Source organism: Glandiceps talaboti, chromosome 16, assembly GCF_964340395.1.
Source record: "Glandiceps talaboti chromosome 16, keGlaTala1.1, whole genome shotgun sequence".
Classification (NCBI taxonomy): domain Eukaryota; kingdom Metazoa; phylum Hemichordata; class Enteropneusta; family Spengelidae; genus Glandiceps; species Glandiceps talaboti.
Window position 1 is genome coordinate 3,142,861 of NC_135564.1, and position 20,734 is coordinate 3,163,594.

The 20,734-nt window shown below is 34.8% G+C and overlaps 2 protein-coding genes across 2 annotated transcripts in view; both read left to right on the forward strand.

The window, feature by feature from the left end:
- The window catches only part of LOC144447669 (adhesion G-protein coupled receptor D1-like), a 7,397-nt gene extending 6,493 nt beyond the window's left edge, over positions 1-904 (forward strand). The window contains exon 9 of the mRNA XM_078137747.1: positions 758-904. Within this exon, the coding sequence (XP_077993873.1) occupies positions 758-904 (147 nt within the window). The remainder of the gene's footprint in view (positions 1-757) is intronic.
- A 3,515-nt stretch (positions 905-4,419) lies between these two features.
- On the forward strand, positions 4,420-12,741 carry LOC144447803 (uncharacterized). Its single transcript, XM_078137890.1, has 5 exons — positions 4,420-4,601; positions 7,047-7,829; positions 9,078-9,227; positions 10,413-10,554; positions 12,312-12,741. Exons 1-5 carry the CDS (start codon positions 4,479-4,481, stop codon positions 12,452-12,454), a joined length of 1,341 nt encoding a protein of 446 aa, XP_077994016.1. The 5' UTR covers positions 4,420-4,478; the 3' UTR covers positions 12,455-12,741.
- Positions 12,742-20,734: the final 7,993 nt, after the last annotated feature.

The window sequence follows — 20,734 nt, forward strand, 5'->3', positions numbered from 1 at the left end:
TCAAATTGAAGCTTCACCAAAGTGTATATTATATAAGTATTTATATGATTTGTTTTGTATTCAATATTATTTATGCAAACCCCTACCACAGCATTTAAAGAAATTAATCGCTAAATATAGATTGCCGTCACATAGTTTAGCCATAGAAACCGGACGCTATCAAGCTACAGTCAGGAATTTGAGAAATTGCCCAAAGTGTAACAATGACATTGAGGATGAGTACCATTTTGATCTTAAATGTCCTTTCTACACCGACCTTCGCTCCAAATACATCAAACCATATTATTGGAAGAAACCATCTGTGTTCAAGCTTGTACAGTTATTCCCTGTCCGTAATGTAAAGCAAACGTATAACTTAGGACAATTCTTGAGACATGCAGGAAATTTAAGAATCATGTAAGGTGTTATTTGCAATATATATTTTTGTTTTTTCATTCTTCATATATTTTCCTGTGTACAGTCATGTATATTTTTCTTGTTTTTTGAACGTTACTGATGAGCAGTAATGCTCAAGGTGAATAAATAATAATAATAATAATAGTAACTTTCAAGGTTGGCAGAAGTTTCAAAATATTTTAAACTTTGCGACTGCAGAATTCTATGGCAAAATATTATCTGTGTACAAATATCAGTACAAAAAAAACAATACTACTTACAATCATTCTCTAACCGCACTTCTATTCAATTTTTAACATCCTAGTACTACTGGATAAAATCTTTCTTTTAACTATTGATATTTCTTTCCTATTCTGAAAAGGTGAGAGCTGCCTTTCGTAAGAGGCGAGGTCGTTCCATTACATCAGAGTCTGATGAAATGACCAGAACAACTCGACAGTCGCACATACAAACTACCATCAATAGTACTACAAGGATAACAGGCCTAGCTACATCGACAGCTGATTGAAGCTTCCGGTCATCTGAAAATTCAAGTGATAGTAACATACATCGCACAACAATTGTACAACACTATTTCTACTTTAAGCACATGGACATTTCATCGAAAGTCAGTCTAGCAATAGTCTAACTTCAAAGGCTACTTCCGACTATGATATATATATATATATATATATATATATATATATATATATATATATATATATATATATATATATATATATATATATAACGCGACAGTGTTTAGATTTTAGTAGAATTTTTAATTGTCTGACGAACGCATAAGCGTGAAGCTAAGTTATCATCCAGTCTTGTATTCTTATGTATGTATGTATAGATATATATATATATATATATATATATATATATATATATATATATATATATATGTGTGTGTGTGTGTGTGTGTGTGTGTGTGTGTGTGTGTGTGTGTGTGTGCGTGCGTGCGTGCGTGCGTGCGTGCGTGTGTGTGTGTGCGTGTGTGTGTGTGTGTGTGTGTGTGTGTGTGTGTGTGTGTGCATACGCGTATGTTAAACCAAGTGTACATTCATATTCTGTAAATCTAATATTGATATGCAATATTAAATTAGTATAAATGCATATATATTTGAATGATTGTGACCTTAATGAGATGACACAGTCCAATTTTATGAGCACAAAATATCAGATTTTCGGGAGTGATATGACAATAACTGTCAAATATTTGGATAGCTTACTCATATTATTGACAGTCCGTACTAGCAATACCTTCTGATCTATTTTGGTTTAAATTTGCTTACACTATTTTGATATTTTGCCGATAAAAATGAGACATTTCAAAAACCTTGCATTGCAGTATTTTCACTTGTTAAAAAGTGACAGTTTTAAAGAGATAACCAAAAAATTGAATCACATTTGCTAAGAAGATGAAAAAACAAAATAGGCCAGAATGTGTTTAAGACAGTCACATCAACAAACTGGCAAGAAAGCTCCCCGTTAAATAAGGGTCATTGTCAAGGCGTACTAAATGTAGAACTATTTTCATATTTTCTTGACAATCATGTATATGGTAAAGTAATGGACTTTGTTTATTGTACGGTTCCTTATATGTTTTCCCTAATGGCGTTTCACCTGTAAAGTAAAGTGCTAGTGAAATTTCTAATTTTCCCTAGCGATCTATTCATATGTGTTATAAATGCAATTTTGCCATTAACACCTGTGTTTGGCGTAAAGTATAGAAGCTGTAACATGAAATGTAACTGTATTATCCTGAGTAAAATTAATTCAATCTAACCAGATTTACAGAGAAAAGTTAATTCAGTATATGACGGTGTGTTTGTTGTCTGATCGTAGTATGTTAAAGGGTGAAAGATGAATCTCCAAATGTTTATGTATGTACTACGCAGACTAAGTGTAATTTCACGACGTTTTAATTCGTCACCATCTTTCTATTGATGCAATTTGTTACGAATTCTTTTAATATCTTTATATTTGGTGGTTATTGACTCAACAGAGAGTTTGAATGGAAATCAGCATAGATGCTATGACAGATTGGTCATATTCCAGAATTATTTGTCGCTGACATGGGATGTACAATATTGTTTCAAACAGCTGTATTATTTGAATGGCATCTCGTTCCACAGTCTGTACATAATAAATCCAACAGAATGTATTCATAGATACGATGCCTTATGGTTATAACATATTCTGGATTGCCTGAGATTATATCCTCCGTGTTGGTGAATTAAACATACATAGATGAATTCGAAGACTTCAAATCGCGTTTCATACTGCGTGAAAACCCGATAAACTTCGTTACACTCGCGATTGAGTTCAGTCTTAGAGACTCCAATGGGATTACTCCTACCTTATATGCATACATGAAGCAACATATGATGATGAGCTCACAAAATGATGAGCTCACAAAATGATGAGCTCATAAAATGTCAAAAGCATGCTAATTTAAATTTAACTTACTCCAACCAAAAATATATTTCAATTCGGGATCCAATATTGACTACTTGGTTAAATTAAATCTTGTAGACAAAGAAACTTGCCACTAGAAGTTTTTAATCATGAATACTTCTACTTCTACTTCTATACTGTGTAAACATCCAAAAAGATTATCATCACACAGGCATAACGCTGGCGGCGTCCTTTAGATCTCACCTGTGTTCAGGTGAGCACGATCTGTGAGATCGGTGATATCAATGCTGGAGAGGGCAGATTTGAAACTGCCTATTGTCTTTGATTGTTAAATGGATAATGGTAAGAGATTCCATTCTGGAATTGTCCCAGGAATAAGTGAATATCTATAACAATTTTTCTTGGCAATGATTATACTTACTAACAAATCAAATTTATTTATATGAATTTTTAAATTGACAGTACTGACAGACGAAATATAATCACCATCCTTCATGTGAACAAGAGTTGTGCACTATTGATAATCAATGCCAGGAGATGATATTCTGGATGTAAAAACAATTTTGAAAATATGCGGGAACACTGTCTCGTTAGACAGAACTGCGACTGATGAAGGACCCAACAGCCGGTCCGAAACGGTTAAAACAAGGGTCAAGTAAGTATCGACCCAGGGATGTATCGCCAATGTCTTCCCTGCAATAACCTTGACAAACCGGTTACTTGGCTATTACTGACCTTTAAACCACTTTATTATACGAAACAAAATAATCAAGTTTGAACCAGCTTTGGAAAATGCTTCCACTTATTAACAAATTTGATCTAACAACCAATAGTTGGTTATATGGTGAACGCAACGTCATAGACTTATTTAATATTGATGGTGTTCGGAGTTCCCTTCCCTTCCCTTTATTATTACCGAGACAGTACTATGTTTTACAGTGAAGACACAGTTTCAGGAGAACTTAGTGTGTTGAATTGTATTTGTGAACTCATTAGAACTTGTCGGGTCACATTTTTCATGGTACAGGGGATGGCACAGGACTGTTTGTGCAACGATTGGGGGGGGTCTATATTTTTAATGTCTCGATCTTTTGAAAAACACCTCCCCTGTAATTTCTGTCTATTTATCTATCTATCCACCCACCTACCTACCTACCTACCTACCTACCTACCTATCTATCTATCTATCTATCTATCTATCTATCTATCTATCTATCTATCTATCTATCTATCTATCTATCTATCTATCTATCTATCTATCTATCTATCTATCTATTAATCAATCAATCAATCAATCAATCAATCAATCAATCAATCAATCAATCAATCAATCAATCAATCAATCCTCAAGCTAAAATTTCATCGGATTGTTTCATCTGACGATTTAATCATCTATCGGTTTCACAACGGTTACCAACTATTCAATGCACAGTCGTTTCCATTCAGAAAACACGTTGGATTTAATTTGATATGGCCTACCGTTGAAAATCATAAAAGCACGAATCTAGGGTGTTCGATCGAACCCCCTAGTAATATATTAATAAAGCATCTAACTGAGCATAAGTATTTACATCGTCCAACAGAGAGTACGTGGCCATTCTAGCTATTGCATCCGTTACGTTATTAGATACTGTCAGTGATCACAATCATTGTCCAAAGTTTGTCCGAAACTAGTAGAAATGAAGACGTTAAAAAATCTGCGCATCTCGACCATTTTCGTGGTTTTGGTAATCACCATGTTCCTTATCTTGATACATCAGAATAAATTGAATAGTGAGAATACTCAAGCGATGGAGGAACGGGTAAGTACATCAATTCCTGTAAAATATACTTGATATTTAGGAGGAAATACACCTATCTATCATGTTGTCTTTATCACAGTATAACAACCTTATCACTTCAATATTACCTGAGCTGCATGCAAAGCCAGAGATATGTTTGAAATTGGAAAAGACATAAAGTTAACATTTTCTGTTTTTATTGACTTGGTAATATACTCTGTTCGGTCTTCTTGATATCTATGAACAGGGTGTTGGAAATTTCATTTTTGAATAAATTATACAATGGAGATCTTTCTCATCATCTGAATAATTATTTCAATACTATAGTCGTGTAACTAGGTTTAAACTTCAACCAAATTTGTATATTGCATTTTTTCGATCATACACAGCCGCCAGACAATTTTCAATCTCGTTTGCAGATGTTAAATGTTGGAATAATCTTCCAACAGATCTGAAACACCTCGCATCAAAATGTGTATTTAGGGAAGCGTAAAGAGAATACCTTAGGCATAGAAAAAGTTTTGGATTGGTTCCGGTTGGTTACTCGACCCACACAGTTTTTCACGCTGACCCTAAACCTTTTTTTTTACATATTGAGAAAAAAAAGTAATAAAATCGCAAAAATTGTGAACCGCGGATGCGGAAACTGACTTAAAAAACACAGTATAAAACTGTTATTCCAATCTGTAATGGCTGTACATCTGATGAGAAGAAACCAATAACACAGAGACCATATGGAAAACAATGGAAAACATAACTACCTGAACTAGACACTCACATATGAAAAAAAAATATAATAAAAAATCTACCCACCCTATCTATTCTAAAATTGAGCGTAATCGCAACTGTTACGACGCTGAATTAGGCAGCTGCAATATTGACCCGTGTTCAGCGGTAAACTCGAACTCGCCTGGTTAGCAATCAGAGAGGTACCGATTTCACGAAACAGTGCTCTGTAAAGAAGAAACTCACAAAGACACAAATATTACTTTTGTGTTGAATGACTTATACGATTTGCAGCATGGGGAAACAATTTACTTCAGCTCCAGTCAATTACAGCCAAACATTAAAGTTCTTTTGAGTATTTTCGGCTCAGCTAATAGTTTCTCTAGAACCCGCTGGCATCGCTATCAAGTCCAGTCGCCAACTAACTTAGTCTGCGGAGGAGCGAATTCCAAAGCTACTTCAATCGCATACGTCATCAACATTTTATTTAAAACATTGTTCATTCCGTAATACAAATATGGTTAACAAACAAATTGTTTACAACAAAAGATTCTCTCTTAACCTTATTTAGTAAATGTTTATTAATATAATTAATTCAGCTCAGCAATAGCCAGTTTATTGACCTGCCCCAAATAATTCTACCTAAACAGCTGTTGATTCAATTGGGATACAATTTATCACTCTAAGATGACATGTGACCTCTACTCATTAGGATAGAATAACATTACTTCACCCGGCTCTGTCTCATTAATCAATGTGATCTTATGTGATTTTTTTTGTTAGGCCAGTGATATATAATAAACACTCTACTTGTCGCTTTCATAGTCCTGTCTCGTTATTATTCAACCACTTATTCTTCATTTTATGATACATAATATTATTTTATACACATATTTTATGTTATGATAAATCAATGCTTATTTCATGCTTATTCTTTGTTATTATGAATAAACGTTATTTTATGCACACAATTTATGTTTTTATAATAAAATATTGTTTTATGCACACTTTATATGGTATTACGATTGAAGACTATTATTTTATGCGCACTGTTCACACATTTTATAGGACGATTAATGACATCCATATATTTTGCTTTGCGCATTGTTCTGCGCACGACGCACTCGGTAGAAACTTATTATTAAACGCCACAGTGAAACCACTGTACCGTGTACACTCGCCTATGCATGTCCCCATTCATACTAAGTTAAAACTTTAGACACTTTCAATCAAGCAATACATATTTGTCATTTAGTGACGTCAAAATACAGAAACCCAATCTCTTTTGCTGAGAAAATTTGCTGCACAATGGATATAACATTACTTTTGATGCTCATATAATGTTTTACTGAATGACGGCCATATTCGTAGTACTAGTGAACAATCGTGATTTACTGCATAACTCAAAAACTGTTTTACTTTCTTATGAGACGTGACCTTCGATCCCAACCTTGGGGGTATGGGTCAGTTATCAAAATTAAGCCATTTCCTGCAATATAGTAGTCACTTTGTAGGATTTATTTGTTGCCATCATTTTCTTTTCAATCATGTATGTATTCAGTCACATCGAGATGAAGTATCTGAGTGAGAGTGTGTGCTTTACAAAGACTAGTTGCCATGTTTCACTTTTAGTAAGGAACTATCTCACCAATGGCACTGTTGCAGTTCATTTGGTACTACGTTCAGATGCAATATTCATCAATATAAACAATTAATATTCATCCGTGTTTGTTTTTATAGTATGGAAGCGGGAGACATCAGGAAAGGAAAGGCAAGAAACAGCAGATTCAGGAAAGTACAATCATGTCGACCAAAGAGGAACGTAAGGCTACGTTGCCCATTGTCCAGGCAATATCAGACGAAGCGGACAAATCAGTAACAGATAACAAAGCTCAATCTACGAAATCACGTTACTTGCTACCAATGAAAACACTTCAAGGTGGCGGAACAAATCGCCAATATTTCATCTTCGAAAACGCTGTCATGTTAGCGTTGTTGACGAAACGAAGTTTAGTCCAAATGCCTTTTTTCCTTCATGGTGGACATACCTATGGTTTTAGTATGGAGCACATGAGAGACTTTAATACCACCTTTGACCTTAGCAGTGTGAAAGAGTTATTGCCATTGGCAACGATAGAGGAATATGTAAACACCTGCAAACCAGAAAATACAAAAATCATTACCTGGGGAAATACTGAAAAATATGAGAGTACGCGAACAAAAATGCTTCGTGATAAAATCGGTATAGAGTTGGAAGGTGTTGATAAAGTAATGAAATTGGACGATGAAATGGGATTAGAAGAATTTCAAATTCTAACTGACGGCGCCCAATGTCTTGTATATTTTGCAATCGATCGCTTCCGTCTAGAGATCGATCAACTGACCTCTCAGTCTCTCAAAGATGACATTACAGAACATCTTGTCCGGACGCCACGTGTTCGAAAGATTGTTGACGATATATCACATGATATTTGCAATGGAGATCCTTACCTAGCTCTGCATTGGAGAAATAAAACATCAGAGGTAAGTACGTTCACGATCATCACCACCACCACCACCACCACCACCACCACCACCACCACCACCACCACCACCACGACGACCATGACCACGACCACGACCACCACCACCACAACCACCACCATCATCAAAAACAACAACCCAATGGTAATCATTTTACAAGACAACCAAACACAGGCAGTATGGTGGAGTTGTTGAGATAGGAATAGTTTCATCAAGCAGTATATATCTCAGTTTAGTGTTCACACACACATGTACACAAGCACATGTTCGAGTAGTCAAGACTCTATTGTGTAAATGTATTTATTTCTGTGTATGTGTATGTCTATGTGTATGTGTATGTGTATGTGTATGTGTATGTGTATGTGTATGCGTATGTGTATGTTTATGTTTATGTGCGTGTGCGTGTGTACGCGCGCGTGTGTGTGCATTCAATTTCGTCAACAAGTTTAGCCACCGTGACATTGTAAAGTTAATTATATCTTTACATCCCCGAATACCCGCAAAATCTACTTTCTATACATTCACAAGTTATCACAGTGATAATGAGAGTGTTCTTACATACTAATTGTAAAATTATTAAAGTATCACAAAATGGGTTGATCATGAACAATCGCTATATTTATTTGGCTTTTTCTTTCTATTTTGTCCGTCTCTGTGTGTACATATGTGCGTGCATGCGTGCGTGCGTATGTGTGTACGAGTGCACCCCTGTCTGTGTCATAATTTCTTGAGATTCATAAGCTCAAATTCAATGACATGTGGTACATGTATTTTATGTGGGTTATGCCAAGAACTGTGTAGATATTGAACAGAATTCGTGTACACTACTTCTAATCTGATCATGTTATTGATTTTTATTATTGATTGTATCTCAAGAAGGATCTAATTATGTGAACTCTAACACTTAATAGATGTACAGTATATATATGTCGAAATTTCGCAATAAATTTCTCAGTGAAACGTTTTCGCATATATTTGCATAAATACATATTTTACTCAAAATAGTGTATCGATATCGACAATTTGCGTTTAAAATGATTTTAAAATGTGACAATTGTTTTATGTCGAGTTCTGACTAGTATTTGAATAAATTATGGTCATATTGGTAACACTTATTTGCACATTGATAAAAGAAATTATGTGTTTTCTTATTTGTAGCATACAATTTTACTAAATGAATCAATAATTACTCACTATATTCAACATGGCTTAAGGAATAAATTACTTTTTCCACACTGTACATTCCAGAGACCATGTAATGGTAAAGTTAAGACCGAATGTCAGGATATCTTAAGAGAAGCATCATACTTCGCTGACATAACAGGTTCAGAGATATTTAACCTAATGAAGAAATACAAACTGAAGTGTTTGTATGTTGCATGTCCATTATGGTCACTGGTAAGTCGGTCTACATTCGTTTTAGTCATAACATGCATGGAAACCTGAAAGACATTTGTGGATCACGAATTTTAAAAGTAGGTTCAGCGTTTAATAATCCATAAACAGAAGAATGCATATCTAGCACTTCATAGCATTAAATCATGGTGTTTCGCACGTCAAGATGTATAAGGATTATAAAGGGCGGCCTGAATGATAATTTGACGTCTATCAACAAAGTAATAGAGAATGAAATGTTTAGAAGACATAGAAAAAATTTGTAAAACTTTGATAACATGTGACTGTACAAACGTTAAGGTTATCTTTAAACTGTATTGCATAGTTTGATGGGGCGCGTTTGATTTGCCCAATTATGATTGTGATTAATCTGACGTCATTTCTGGAAACGAGGTTGTAAACAAAACACTCAATCATGATCATGATTACTTACATGTAAACATTTCAAAACATTTTCACATATTTCCTACAAATTGTATGATTTTACATTGTCAAAATGGTAAAAATGATAACAAATGAGCAATCTCATCACCGAACACAATTAACCAATTTGTTTACTTAATGTTTTCCGTCATTTCTAACTTGTCGTCTGCCACGCGCGCGCGATCCGATTATGATATTACGTTATCCGCCATCTTGTAATCACGCCAATCACAGATTGGGACATGATTACTGTGATTATCAATCATGATTGTGATTAGTATTTATCAAACGCGAAATCATGCTTGTGATCGATAAATCATGATTATGATTGTGCAAATCGAACGCGCCCATGGACTATTAGTAGTTTCCCAGTTTACTATGCAAATCTTAGAAATAAGTATGGAAATTATAATTCATAAAAAAAAAAATTAATATTCATCAAAATCTACAGACAGTGGAAAGACGTATTCTTAATATACATCACTGAAAATCGATCTATCCTATAACAAATACGTAACTCTGTAATTCAAATCTTGTGAACTTCCCATACAGATTCACATACACAATTGTAGTCACACGATCATACTCTACGAATGGCTTGGCGAGCCGTTCTTTCCTACCAGAACAAACATAACAAACCAAAGATAAATCTAGAAGTAATTATTGTGTGTACTTTCTGCAATTGTGGTTAAGTACAATTTAGCGACAAAAACCAATAGTAATAACCAATAAGGATACTGATTTAGCTTATTCTTTTCTCATAAGAAAATTATTGACCACTTGGCAAAGAGAATACCACGTGACCATATCTTCATATCAGCAAATCTCACAACTGGGAGAACGGAAAACCAAGATTACTTTGATGATTATTATTACTTGGCATTGATTGAACAAGAAATTGTCTACAGTAAGTTATACTTGTCATTGATTGAACAAGAAGTTGTCTACAGTAAGTTTTATTTGTCATTGATTGAACAAGAAGTTGTCTACAGTACGTTTTATTTGTCATTGACTGAACAAGAAATTTTTTACAGTAAGCTTTACTTGTTATTGATTGAACCCTTAAGGAATTGTCTAAAGGAAGTTTCATTTGTCACTGATTGAACAAAAACTTGTTTACAGTAAGTTTTATTTGTTATTGATTGTCCATGAAGTTGCCTAGAGTAAAGTTTACTTATCTTCGCGTGAACAAGAAGTTGTATGCATTAGGTTTTAAGTGTCATTGATCGAACAAGAAGTTTCACTGAAGGTTTTACTTGTCAATGAACGAAAAGTTGTATACAGTAAGTTAACTTGCCATTGATTGAACAAAAAGTTGTATACAGTAAGGTTTACTTGTTATCTTATGAAGACGTTGTCTATATTAAATGCACAAAGCAATGGCACGTGGGAGCTTGCATACAGTGCCCTCGCTTACCAGAACAAGAAAGTGTCATTAATAATAAATGAACTAGCAGTACTAAACGGAAATAGTTAACAATATTTCAAGGCACACCTACAAAACCCTTTAATATATGTGGAATGATAATATAATGTTCGAAAGAGGCAACGTAGGAATAGGAAAAACAACCTTGCAGCTTTTCTCCACTGAGGTAAAATCAATCAATCAATCAATCAATCAATCAATCAATCAATCAATCAATCAATCAATCAATCAATCAAAACAATTTGTATAGCGCCAAATCCAATTCGACGTAATGTTCTATGACACTAAACAGGAGCAATGTTAGATCGTTGTAAAGTTAGAAAGCTCTTGCAAACAGATACATCTAGATATCCTTCTTGAATATATCGACAGCGACAGCGGGTGATATACTGTGGTATACAATTGGTATACTGTTCCTTATGAGCGGCGCTGCTTGCAACAATCCGTGACATCAAGTGGTCAAGTGATATACCGATTTGATTTGTCATGTTCAAAATCAATTTTTCAATTGGTATATCACTTGACCACTTAATGTCACGGATTGCAACAACGTAAGTTCACCCTATGACTTTGTATTACAACGGGGTACATGGAGTATACTTTTGTTATTTGGGCGAAGTAAATGAGTTGTGATTTTATTGTCAAACAAGTCGGCGATGTAACGTCATTGAGTGCTTTGTAGGTGATCAGTACTTTGTATTGAATTGATGCTGTACTGGACATGTAGCAAGTGAAGAGTAAAATAAATAATTATATGAAGTTAATTGCTTAATTTCAGATAATATATATATATATATATATATATATATATATATATATATATATATATATATATATATATATATATATATATATATATAATTGTAAATACAAGGTGAAAACTATATGCAACGAGAGAATACATCTGCATACTCCCCTATTATTTGTTTTGTAGTGAAGATGCTTGGAACATCGTATACATGTATAAAAATCATGAAACCTAAAGAAATATTAAATGCATTTGTTCCATCCATCCATCCATCCATCCCTCCATCTATCCATATACACAGACAGTCGAACAGACAGACAGCCAGGTATCCCAGGTTTTAAAAATGGCATGTTAGACAAATACGTAGAGAAATGCATGCTAGAATAGACAAACAGAAGCTATAATAAACTCCATCATGGCCATGTCATTCTAAATAGAGGATATACTGCTTTAAATTGTGCCTATAACAAGTATTTTGTTTTGTGTTCAGGAGCACAAGTGTTTGTATCGGCTGGATCGTCCAATTGGTCAAATTTCGTGGTATTGCTACGAGAGCTGACTGGAAGAACTACATTCAACATCCGGGATCTTCCTGGGATGCCGACAAACAACACTTACAGAGTCATAATATAATAACCTTTGAACAGAAATTCTGAAAAAACGGAAACACAATAAGGAAATTCTTAGTACACGCTTTGTCACATTCTTTCCCTTCTCTGTGAATTCGTAGACGTGCTCAAATGGGAATATAGTCGCCGGTATAAGTCATACGAATACTATCATGACAGAATCCCATAACGCGTGAGTGCAAGTGTATACTTTTGCAAGTTTTGGGCAGACATTTTATTCGTAAACACTAATACAAATAGGGAAGAGGTGGTGATCGGTACCAGGGTGGTTTCTAAGCATTAATCGGGATGAGGTATGAAATAAAGCCGGAGTGACCGGGTCATTGAAGTAATATCTTTGAGTGACATACTCCAATGTAAGCTATGTCTATGGTTGTCTTCTTTGTATTCAATTCGTTGCACACGTGTTAGGCTGTGTACAAACGAACACATGACAGTCGTTTCTGCTCAGTACTTTTAATCGCCTAGTTTAATTTACTTTGCTCTGCCACCAAACATTCCACCGTACACCAAACATTTCAGAGAGAGAGAGAGAGAGAGAGAGAGAGAGAGAGAGAGAGAGAGAGAGAGAGAGAGAGAGAGAGAGAAGAGAGAGAGAGAGAGAGAGAGAGAGAGAGAGAGAGAGAGAGAGAGAGAGAGAGAGAGAGAGAGAGAGAGAGAGAGAGAGGGGGGGAGAGAGAGAGAGGGGGGGAAATTCAGTTTTAGACTTTTAGCTAGGACCTACCTAGAGCCCGAAATATTCTAGGTACAAGGTTGTAAGTTGCGGATAAAAATAAGGATGTAAGTTTCGGATAAAATCTACATAGCTACAAACACGGAAGTCCTGGTTTTCTCATCCTCCATTGTGTATTCAACATGGCGGCAAGTCTGAGTAAAACTTGCCAAGGTAAGATGAATGGAAAGCAAAAATTTAAAATCACAATCCGAATGGATTCCAGGCTAAAATCGTAATCCATCATCTACATTATTTTTTTAGAAAGAATTAAATACAAATAAAAGTACATCTGCGTATCAAACTCATACCACCCACATATGTATGCAAAGTAAGGTGTGTGTATTTACCAGTTTTGAGAGTACATAATTATTACGATAATGTGATCGTAGCGTAGAATGATTCTGAACAGTTGAGAGAAATGAGTTCGGTAGAAAAGGGGCGATTTGGGTTTTTGATCTGCCCTGTTTGATGTCACACAGGTGAAGATATGCACATGTTTATGTTATCATGCCCCTTAAATACTTGACTTCTGTCATTAATACATGTATGAGGGAAATTGACTTCTTTATGAAAATTGATCCAGAAAGTAAGATCTCATTCAACAACGTCCAATCCGACCGGCACGTACACGAAATGGCAATTAACAAACCACATGGCCTATTAAACTTCATACAGTTGAATTAATGTTCACACTTTCCCACATTAACATGTTGATTAAACAATTTCATTGTGATATAAAACATCGATTTCTTCGGCAATATACGACTGAGATTATTTCTATACTGAAAATATATTGTGTAGCAACAACTTACTTTGTGATCTTGTATCAACGTTACTATCACCAGTGGCATCTAAGAATTTTCATCATTTTCACAAGGACTTATTATCAAATAATTTAATATATGTACCAAATTATATACAATGTTAATCTTGCATACTTAAGATATAGCTTAATTACCGAATGATACAAATTATTCATTAAAGCTGTAAGCTAAATGCACAAACTTTATAGGATGTATGCACTTTGTTATGGTTAACATATGTACCAAATTACATGAATTTGAGGTTTGCATTCCAAAGATATATAACCTTACAGGAGGTAAAAATGGCAATTGTATACATGTGTATGATGTCATAATGGGCGAATGGTTAGCTTGGTCGGCTTGGAATCTACAGGTTGCAGGTTCCAGCCAAGACGCTGCCGTTTATTTCTGAATGGATAAAGTCCTTGGGCAGGTAATTCTGATTGCAAATCAGGGGAAAATACTAATTGGTAATGTAATATTTATTACTACACGCAGGATTATAGCATTAACTGGCCTTTAGTAGAAAACTATTAACTAGGACATTAATGCCACCCCAACCCCCCATATTGGAGGGGCTAAACTTGAGATTTCATATCTATTTGTAAAGTAATCTCTTAGTCATTGTTAGACCACCATATAATATGTGGTCTAACGTATGTGTAATGCCTGATTACTACTATACACTGACATTACAAGTGTGACGATTTTCACTCTGAAATTCCTAGACAAGTACATTTAATTTGTATAGCATTTTGACAATAGATTCAGGTTAGGCCTTGACAATGCAACGTATAAGAATACAGCAGGAAATGGTGTCATTCCTTCAGTCACTACATACATGGTAAATATATAGTAAATGTTTTGCGTACAATATGGAATCTAGATCAAAAGAATTAATGAAATATATTAAATTGCATGCCTCAGTGGAGTAAGGATGCTTCAATAAAGTATGGTGTGCTCAAAATCTAATTAACACAACAAAGAGTGCGTGGCTATTCTAGTTATTATAGCCACTACATCATTGGGTACTCAGGTATCATTGACCAATTTTGTCCCGAGACTAGTCGACATGAGGTTGTTGAAAAGTCCACGCATCTCGACCATTTTCCTAGTATTGGTAATCATCGTGCTGCTTATCGTGATACATCAGAGACGTGTCAACTTGAATACATTATATAGTGAGAGTACTCAAGCGATACAGGAACAGGTAAGTACATCAATGGCCGTCAATTCTGTAAAATATACTTGATATTTGAGAGGAAACACACCTATCTGCCATGTTGTGGTACTTACAGTATGAAAACATTACAGTGTAATACAAAAATATTGAAAATTACCTAAGTTACATACACGTCCAGATATGTATTCGAAATTGGAAAAGACATTTACAATATTCATCCGTGTTCAACTTTACAGAATGGCAAGTATTTCAATCCCAGTTTGATCCATCGGCAGAGAAATGGCAATGAACAACAGTTTCAGGAAAGGTTTCAAGACATTATTAGCAAATCGACAGCTCCAGGTATGATAATATCGACGGCGGAGGAAGTCCAAGCTGCTTCACCCAAAATAAAGTCGACATTTCTCGAGAAAACAGAGGGACACCAGGCTACTTTGCCCATTGTCCAGGCAACATTAGACGAAGCGGACGAATCAGAAACAGATAGCAAAGCTCAATCTACGAAATCACGTTACTTGCTACCGGTGAAAACACTTGAAGGTGGCGGAACAAATCGCCAATATCTCATCTTCGAAAACGCTGTCATGTTAGCGTTGTTGACGAAACGAAGTTTAGTCCAAATGCCTTTTTTCCTTCATGGTGGACATACCTATGGTTTTACTAAGAAGCATATGAGAGATTTTAATACCACCTTTGACCTTAATTGTGTAAAAGAATTATTGCCAATGGCAACGACAGAGGAATATGTAAACACCTGCAAACCAGAAAATACAAAAATCATTACCTGGGCAGATACTGAAAAATATGAGAGTACACGGACAATAATGCTTCGGGACAAAATCGGTATAGAGTTGGAAGGTGTTGATAAAGTAAGAAAACTGGAAACAAACGATTTAAAACAATTTCAGATTCTAACTGAGGACGTCCAATGTCTTGTATATGTTGGAATCAATCGCTTCGATCTGGATATTGATCAACGGACCTCTCAGTCACTCAAAGATGACATTACAAATCATCTTGTCCGGGCGCCACGTGTTCAAAAGATTGTTAATGTGTTGACACGTGACATTTGCAATGGAGATCCTTACCTAGCACTTCATTGGAGAAATAAAACAGCCGAGGTAAGTACTTTTACTATCATCATCATCATCATCATCATCATCATATCATCATCAACTATCATTTCACAAGATAACAAAACTGTCTGGTTATGTTATAATAATGGACAGTTAAGTCTTGACAAGTTATCCATATTAGTGGATTTTTTAGATTCAAAATACAATATCTGAATACAGTACACATTGTCCAATAATTTAATAAAGTATTGCATGAACCATTACCGTATTTGTTAGGTGTTTGTTTTTGTTTTGTTTGGTTATGCCAAGAACTGATAGTTTTGGTGCGAAATTCGTGCGTGCATATTATTCTAATTTGATTATATTATTTGTCAAATTTAGCTGTTTTTCTTTAGATCTCAAGAAGGATCTGATTATGTGAACTAACAGTATGTTTACATTATCTAGATGATGAAATTGCGATAAATGTTTCAGTGACACTTTTTACATGAATTTGCATAAATTAATATTCTCACTAAAGCATTTCTTGATAGTGACATTATATACAAACCGACGGTTAAAATTACATTCAACAATATGAAACACGTGTTTTATGTCGTTATATCTACATGCCTGCACATTGATAACACTTATATGCATATTGCGGAACGTGTTTTTCTTATTCATGGAATATGATTCCACCTAATTAATCAGTACTTGGTAAATATATTCTACATAGCTGTAGCAATTTGGTGAAATTACAGTTTGTACATTTTAGTGAAATTTCTTCATATTAATTTGCATAATAAATATCGTCATTACTTCAATATCACTATTATTTCAGTGAAATTTCTGTGAAATTTCTTCATATTAATTTGCATAATAAATATCGTCATTACTTCAATATCACTATTATTTCAAACACTACTGACATAAATGAAGTAAATCTAATAAATCACTGTAGTTATGTGGATGGATTATTGATTTTTGAATTTAGGTCGTCCATGTGATTATCCTTATTTGCGTGTAATTTACATAATTCATTCATTTTTTTTACCATATTAGGGATTTCACAGAATGTCATAATACTTACATTTCATGAATGGAATCATATTTTTATTTGCCTAATTAGTAGTATAATTACCAAATTTTATGAATATCATTATCTCAAAAACTGCCGAATTAAATACAGGTATAAATTAGACACAATTTTTGTTTCACTATCTGTATTAATCAGGCTTCTTTGCAGAATGATTAACATAATTATATTTCAAGTATTTAAAGAAGAATTTGTGTAAAGAACAGAATGCATCACAGATGAATACTATCTGAGTGAATTATTTTGTAAAAGATTTTGAAGCGAACTGCTTGCACAAAATAAGCGTAATTTAGTATAGTTGTCAATCTGTCAGCTGTCATCACTGCAACATTTCACACACTATGCATTTCAGAGACCATGTGCTGGTAGCGGGAAGGAAAGTGACGAATGTACAGATATCAAAAGAGAAGCATCGTACTTAGCTGGCATAGCGAGTTCAGAGATATTTAACCTAATGACGAAATACAAACTGGGATGTGTGTATGTTGCATGTCCATTATGGTCACTGGTAAGTTCCTTTATTAAGTCACCATATGTACAAAAACCCCGACTGATCACATATTTAAAATTGGTGTTCAATACAATGTAATAATACGAATGTCTTCATAAGTTAAATGAATGAAAATATAAAATCGTAAAGTTGGGATTACAGATGGCTGGCATTATGAGTTTTGTGACGTCATCGCTGTACATTATTACTGATAATGTACTCCGTTATTGGGCATCGCGGCCCCGGAACGAGCATAACAATACAAGCTTATGTCCGTACGGCAATCATGGTGTGGGTATTTAAGAACAGGGAAATTATGGGGTAAACACCACAAGAATTTTTTTCTAAAGATTGAAATTAAAATGAAACAAATTTGTGTTCACAGCAGTTCATTGAAGTGTATATGTGTGTGTACGTACGTGTGTCACTATGATTAGTATTCAGCTTCTGGGCCGAACATGGCAGACGATGTTCAGCGCTGTGTATATTATAAGTTGTTTTGCGTTTCTCGGTCTACAAATTCACTGGAATTGGCAAAACTATAAAATAATAACAATAATGTACGCCCTCCCAGTCCATAATGGCTGTCGCCTCACCCATTATGTCATTCAAAGTTTGCTTTCGTCCATTCTGGGCTGGGAGGGCGTACATTATTGTTCAATTAATCAGAACACTGATTTAGCTCTTTCTTATTTCATGAGGAAATCATTGACCACTTGGCAAAGAGAATACCACGTGACCATATCTTCATATCAGCAAATCTCACAACTGGGAGAAATGAAAACCAAGATTACTTTGATGATTATTATTACTTGTCATTGATTGAACAAGAAATTGTCTACAGTAAGTTTTATTTGTCATTGATTGAACAAGAAGTAGTCAAGTAAGTTTTATTTGTCATTGACTGAACAAGAAATTGTCTACAGTAAGTTTTATTTGTCATTGGTTGAAGAAGAAACTGTCTACTCTAAATTTTATTTGTCACTGGTTAGAGAAGAAGCTGTCTACAGTAAGTTTTATTTGTCATTGATTGAACATGAACTTGTCTACTGTAAATTCTGTTTGTCATTGACTGAACAAGAAATTGTCTACTGTAACTTTTATTTGTAACTGGTTGAAGAAGAAGCTGTCTACAATAAGTTTTATTTGTCATTGATTGAACAAGCAATTGTCTACAGTAAGTTTTATTTGTCATTGATTGAAGAAGAAACTGTCTACAGTAAGTTTTATATGTCATTGGTTAAAGAAGAAACTGTGTACAGTAAGTTTTATTTTTAACAGGAAGTTGTCTACAGTTAATGATATTAAATTGTCATCGATTTAACAAAAATATGTCTACAGTCTGATTTACCTGTCATTGATTTAACAAAAAGATACCCTTTGAGCAGAAAACTAAAATATGATGTTCTTCATACATATGATATGATAAAATAACACATCGCATGTTAGACACAAACCTCCTTAGATCACATAGTGTTCCCTCCCTTCAAGTACAACTAAACCGGAAGACATTTTTAAGGTTTTTCAAAGTCAGATTAAGATTACCAGTAAGATACAACAATTCAGTCAAAGATTCTCAGATGATGCTCCTCAGATACATGTCTTCTGTGAAACTAGCGTCCAAAGAAGCATGGGAAGTATCCATATATCGCCATTTCTTGACAGAAAAAGAAAGCTAGTGTCTTTCACTATAATTGAAATATCAAATGGAGTTGCAATTTGTATATGACAGATGAACTTGCAGCTGTTGGCTATGTAAAATAGTTTATTTTGAAGAATTAACTTTCAGATAAATATTCCAAATTGGACTTGCCTTGACTCTGCCTGTTAGAGACTATTATCATCGCCCCAATCATTTATTATATCGTTGTATGTAGAGAATATATAATTCTATGCTGTTTTGTGTGTGGCCTATAACAAGTATTTCGTTTTGTGTTCGTACAGGAGCAGAAGTGTTTGTATCGGCTGGATCGTCCAATTGGTCACAATTTGTGGTCAGGCAAAGAGAACTGGCTGAAAAAACTACATACAACATTCGTGATCTTCCTGGGATGCCGAATAACAACACTTATAGAATGATAATATAATAACCTTTGGGGAGACATTCTGTTAGGTGTGTGGTTCCGCTTACCCGACCCCACCTAGATTTTCACTGCCTAAAATTTTTTGGACGTATTTGAGAAAAACAGCTGTCGAAAATTGTGAAGTCTCGCGGAAGCAGACATTAACTTCAAAAGACAATATAAAAATGTCCTTTCAATCTGTGGTGGTTGTACATCTGATGGGAAGAAACCATTAACACAGAGACCATATGGAAAACAACAGAAAACATAACTACTTGAACTAGATACTCACACATGACAAAAAATATCTACTACCCCACCCATTCTAAAATAGAGCATATTAATTGGAACCACGAAATTTATTTTAGCCCTTACAATCTGACATAACATTTTCACAGTCTTTCCCTTCTCTGTGAATTCATAGACGTGCTAAATGGGGTGATTTAGTCGTGGGTATAAGTCATACGAATACTATGGCAGAACCACATGACTTGAGAGTGGAAGAGTATATAATACCTTTTGGGCAGACATTGTTAGTAACCACTGCATTTCCGTTGTTTGTATTCGTTGAAGCAAAATATTTATACACGTAGATTTATCTAGTTGTGATTACACTCTGACAATGAGATTAAATTTATAGGGGAGAGGTGGTGATCGGTATCAGCTGTACTGTGATCATAATACAATAGGGCGGTTACTAAGCATTCATCGGGACGAGGTATGAAATAAAGCCGGAGTATACGTAACCGGGTCATTGAAGTAATACCTATGAGTGGCACTCGGACAATGAGATTAAATTTATAGGGGAGAGGTGGTGATCGGTATCAGCTGTACTGTGATCATAATGCTATAGGGCTAAGCATTAATCGGGACGAG

Bases quoted from the DNA above. Each gene is read 5' to 3' on its own strand.
- LOC144447803 (XM_078137890.1), top strand. From the start codon at position 4,479: ATGAAGACGTTAAAAAATCTGCGCATCTCGACCATTTTCGTGGTTTTG. The intron at 7,830-9,077 runs GTAAGTACGTTC...TGTACATTCCAG, and splicing joins GGAGAAATAAAACATCAGAG to AGACCATGTAATGGTAAAGT. The intron at 9,228-10,412 runs GTAAGTCGGTCT...TTTTCTCATAAG, and splicing joins CATGTCCATTATGGTCACTG to AAAATTATTGACCACTTGGC.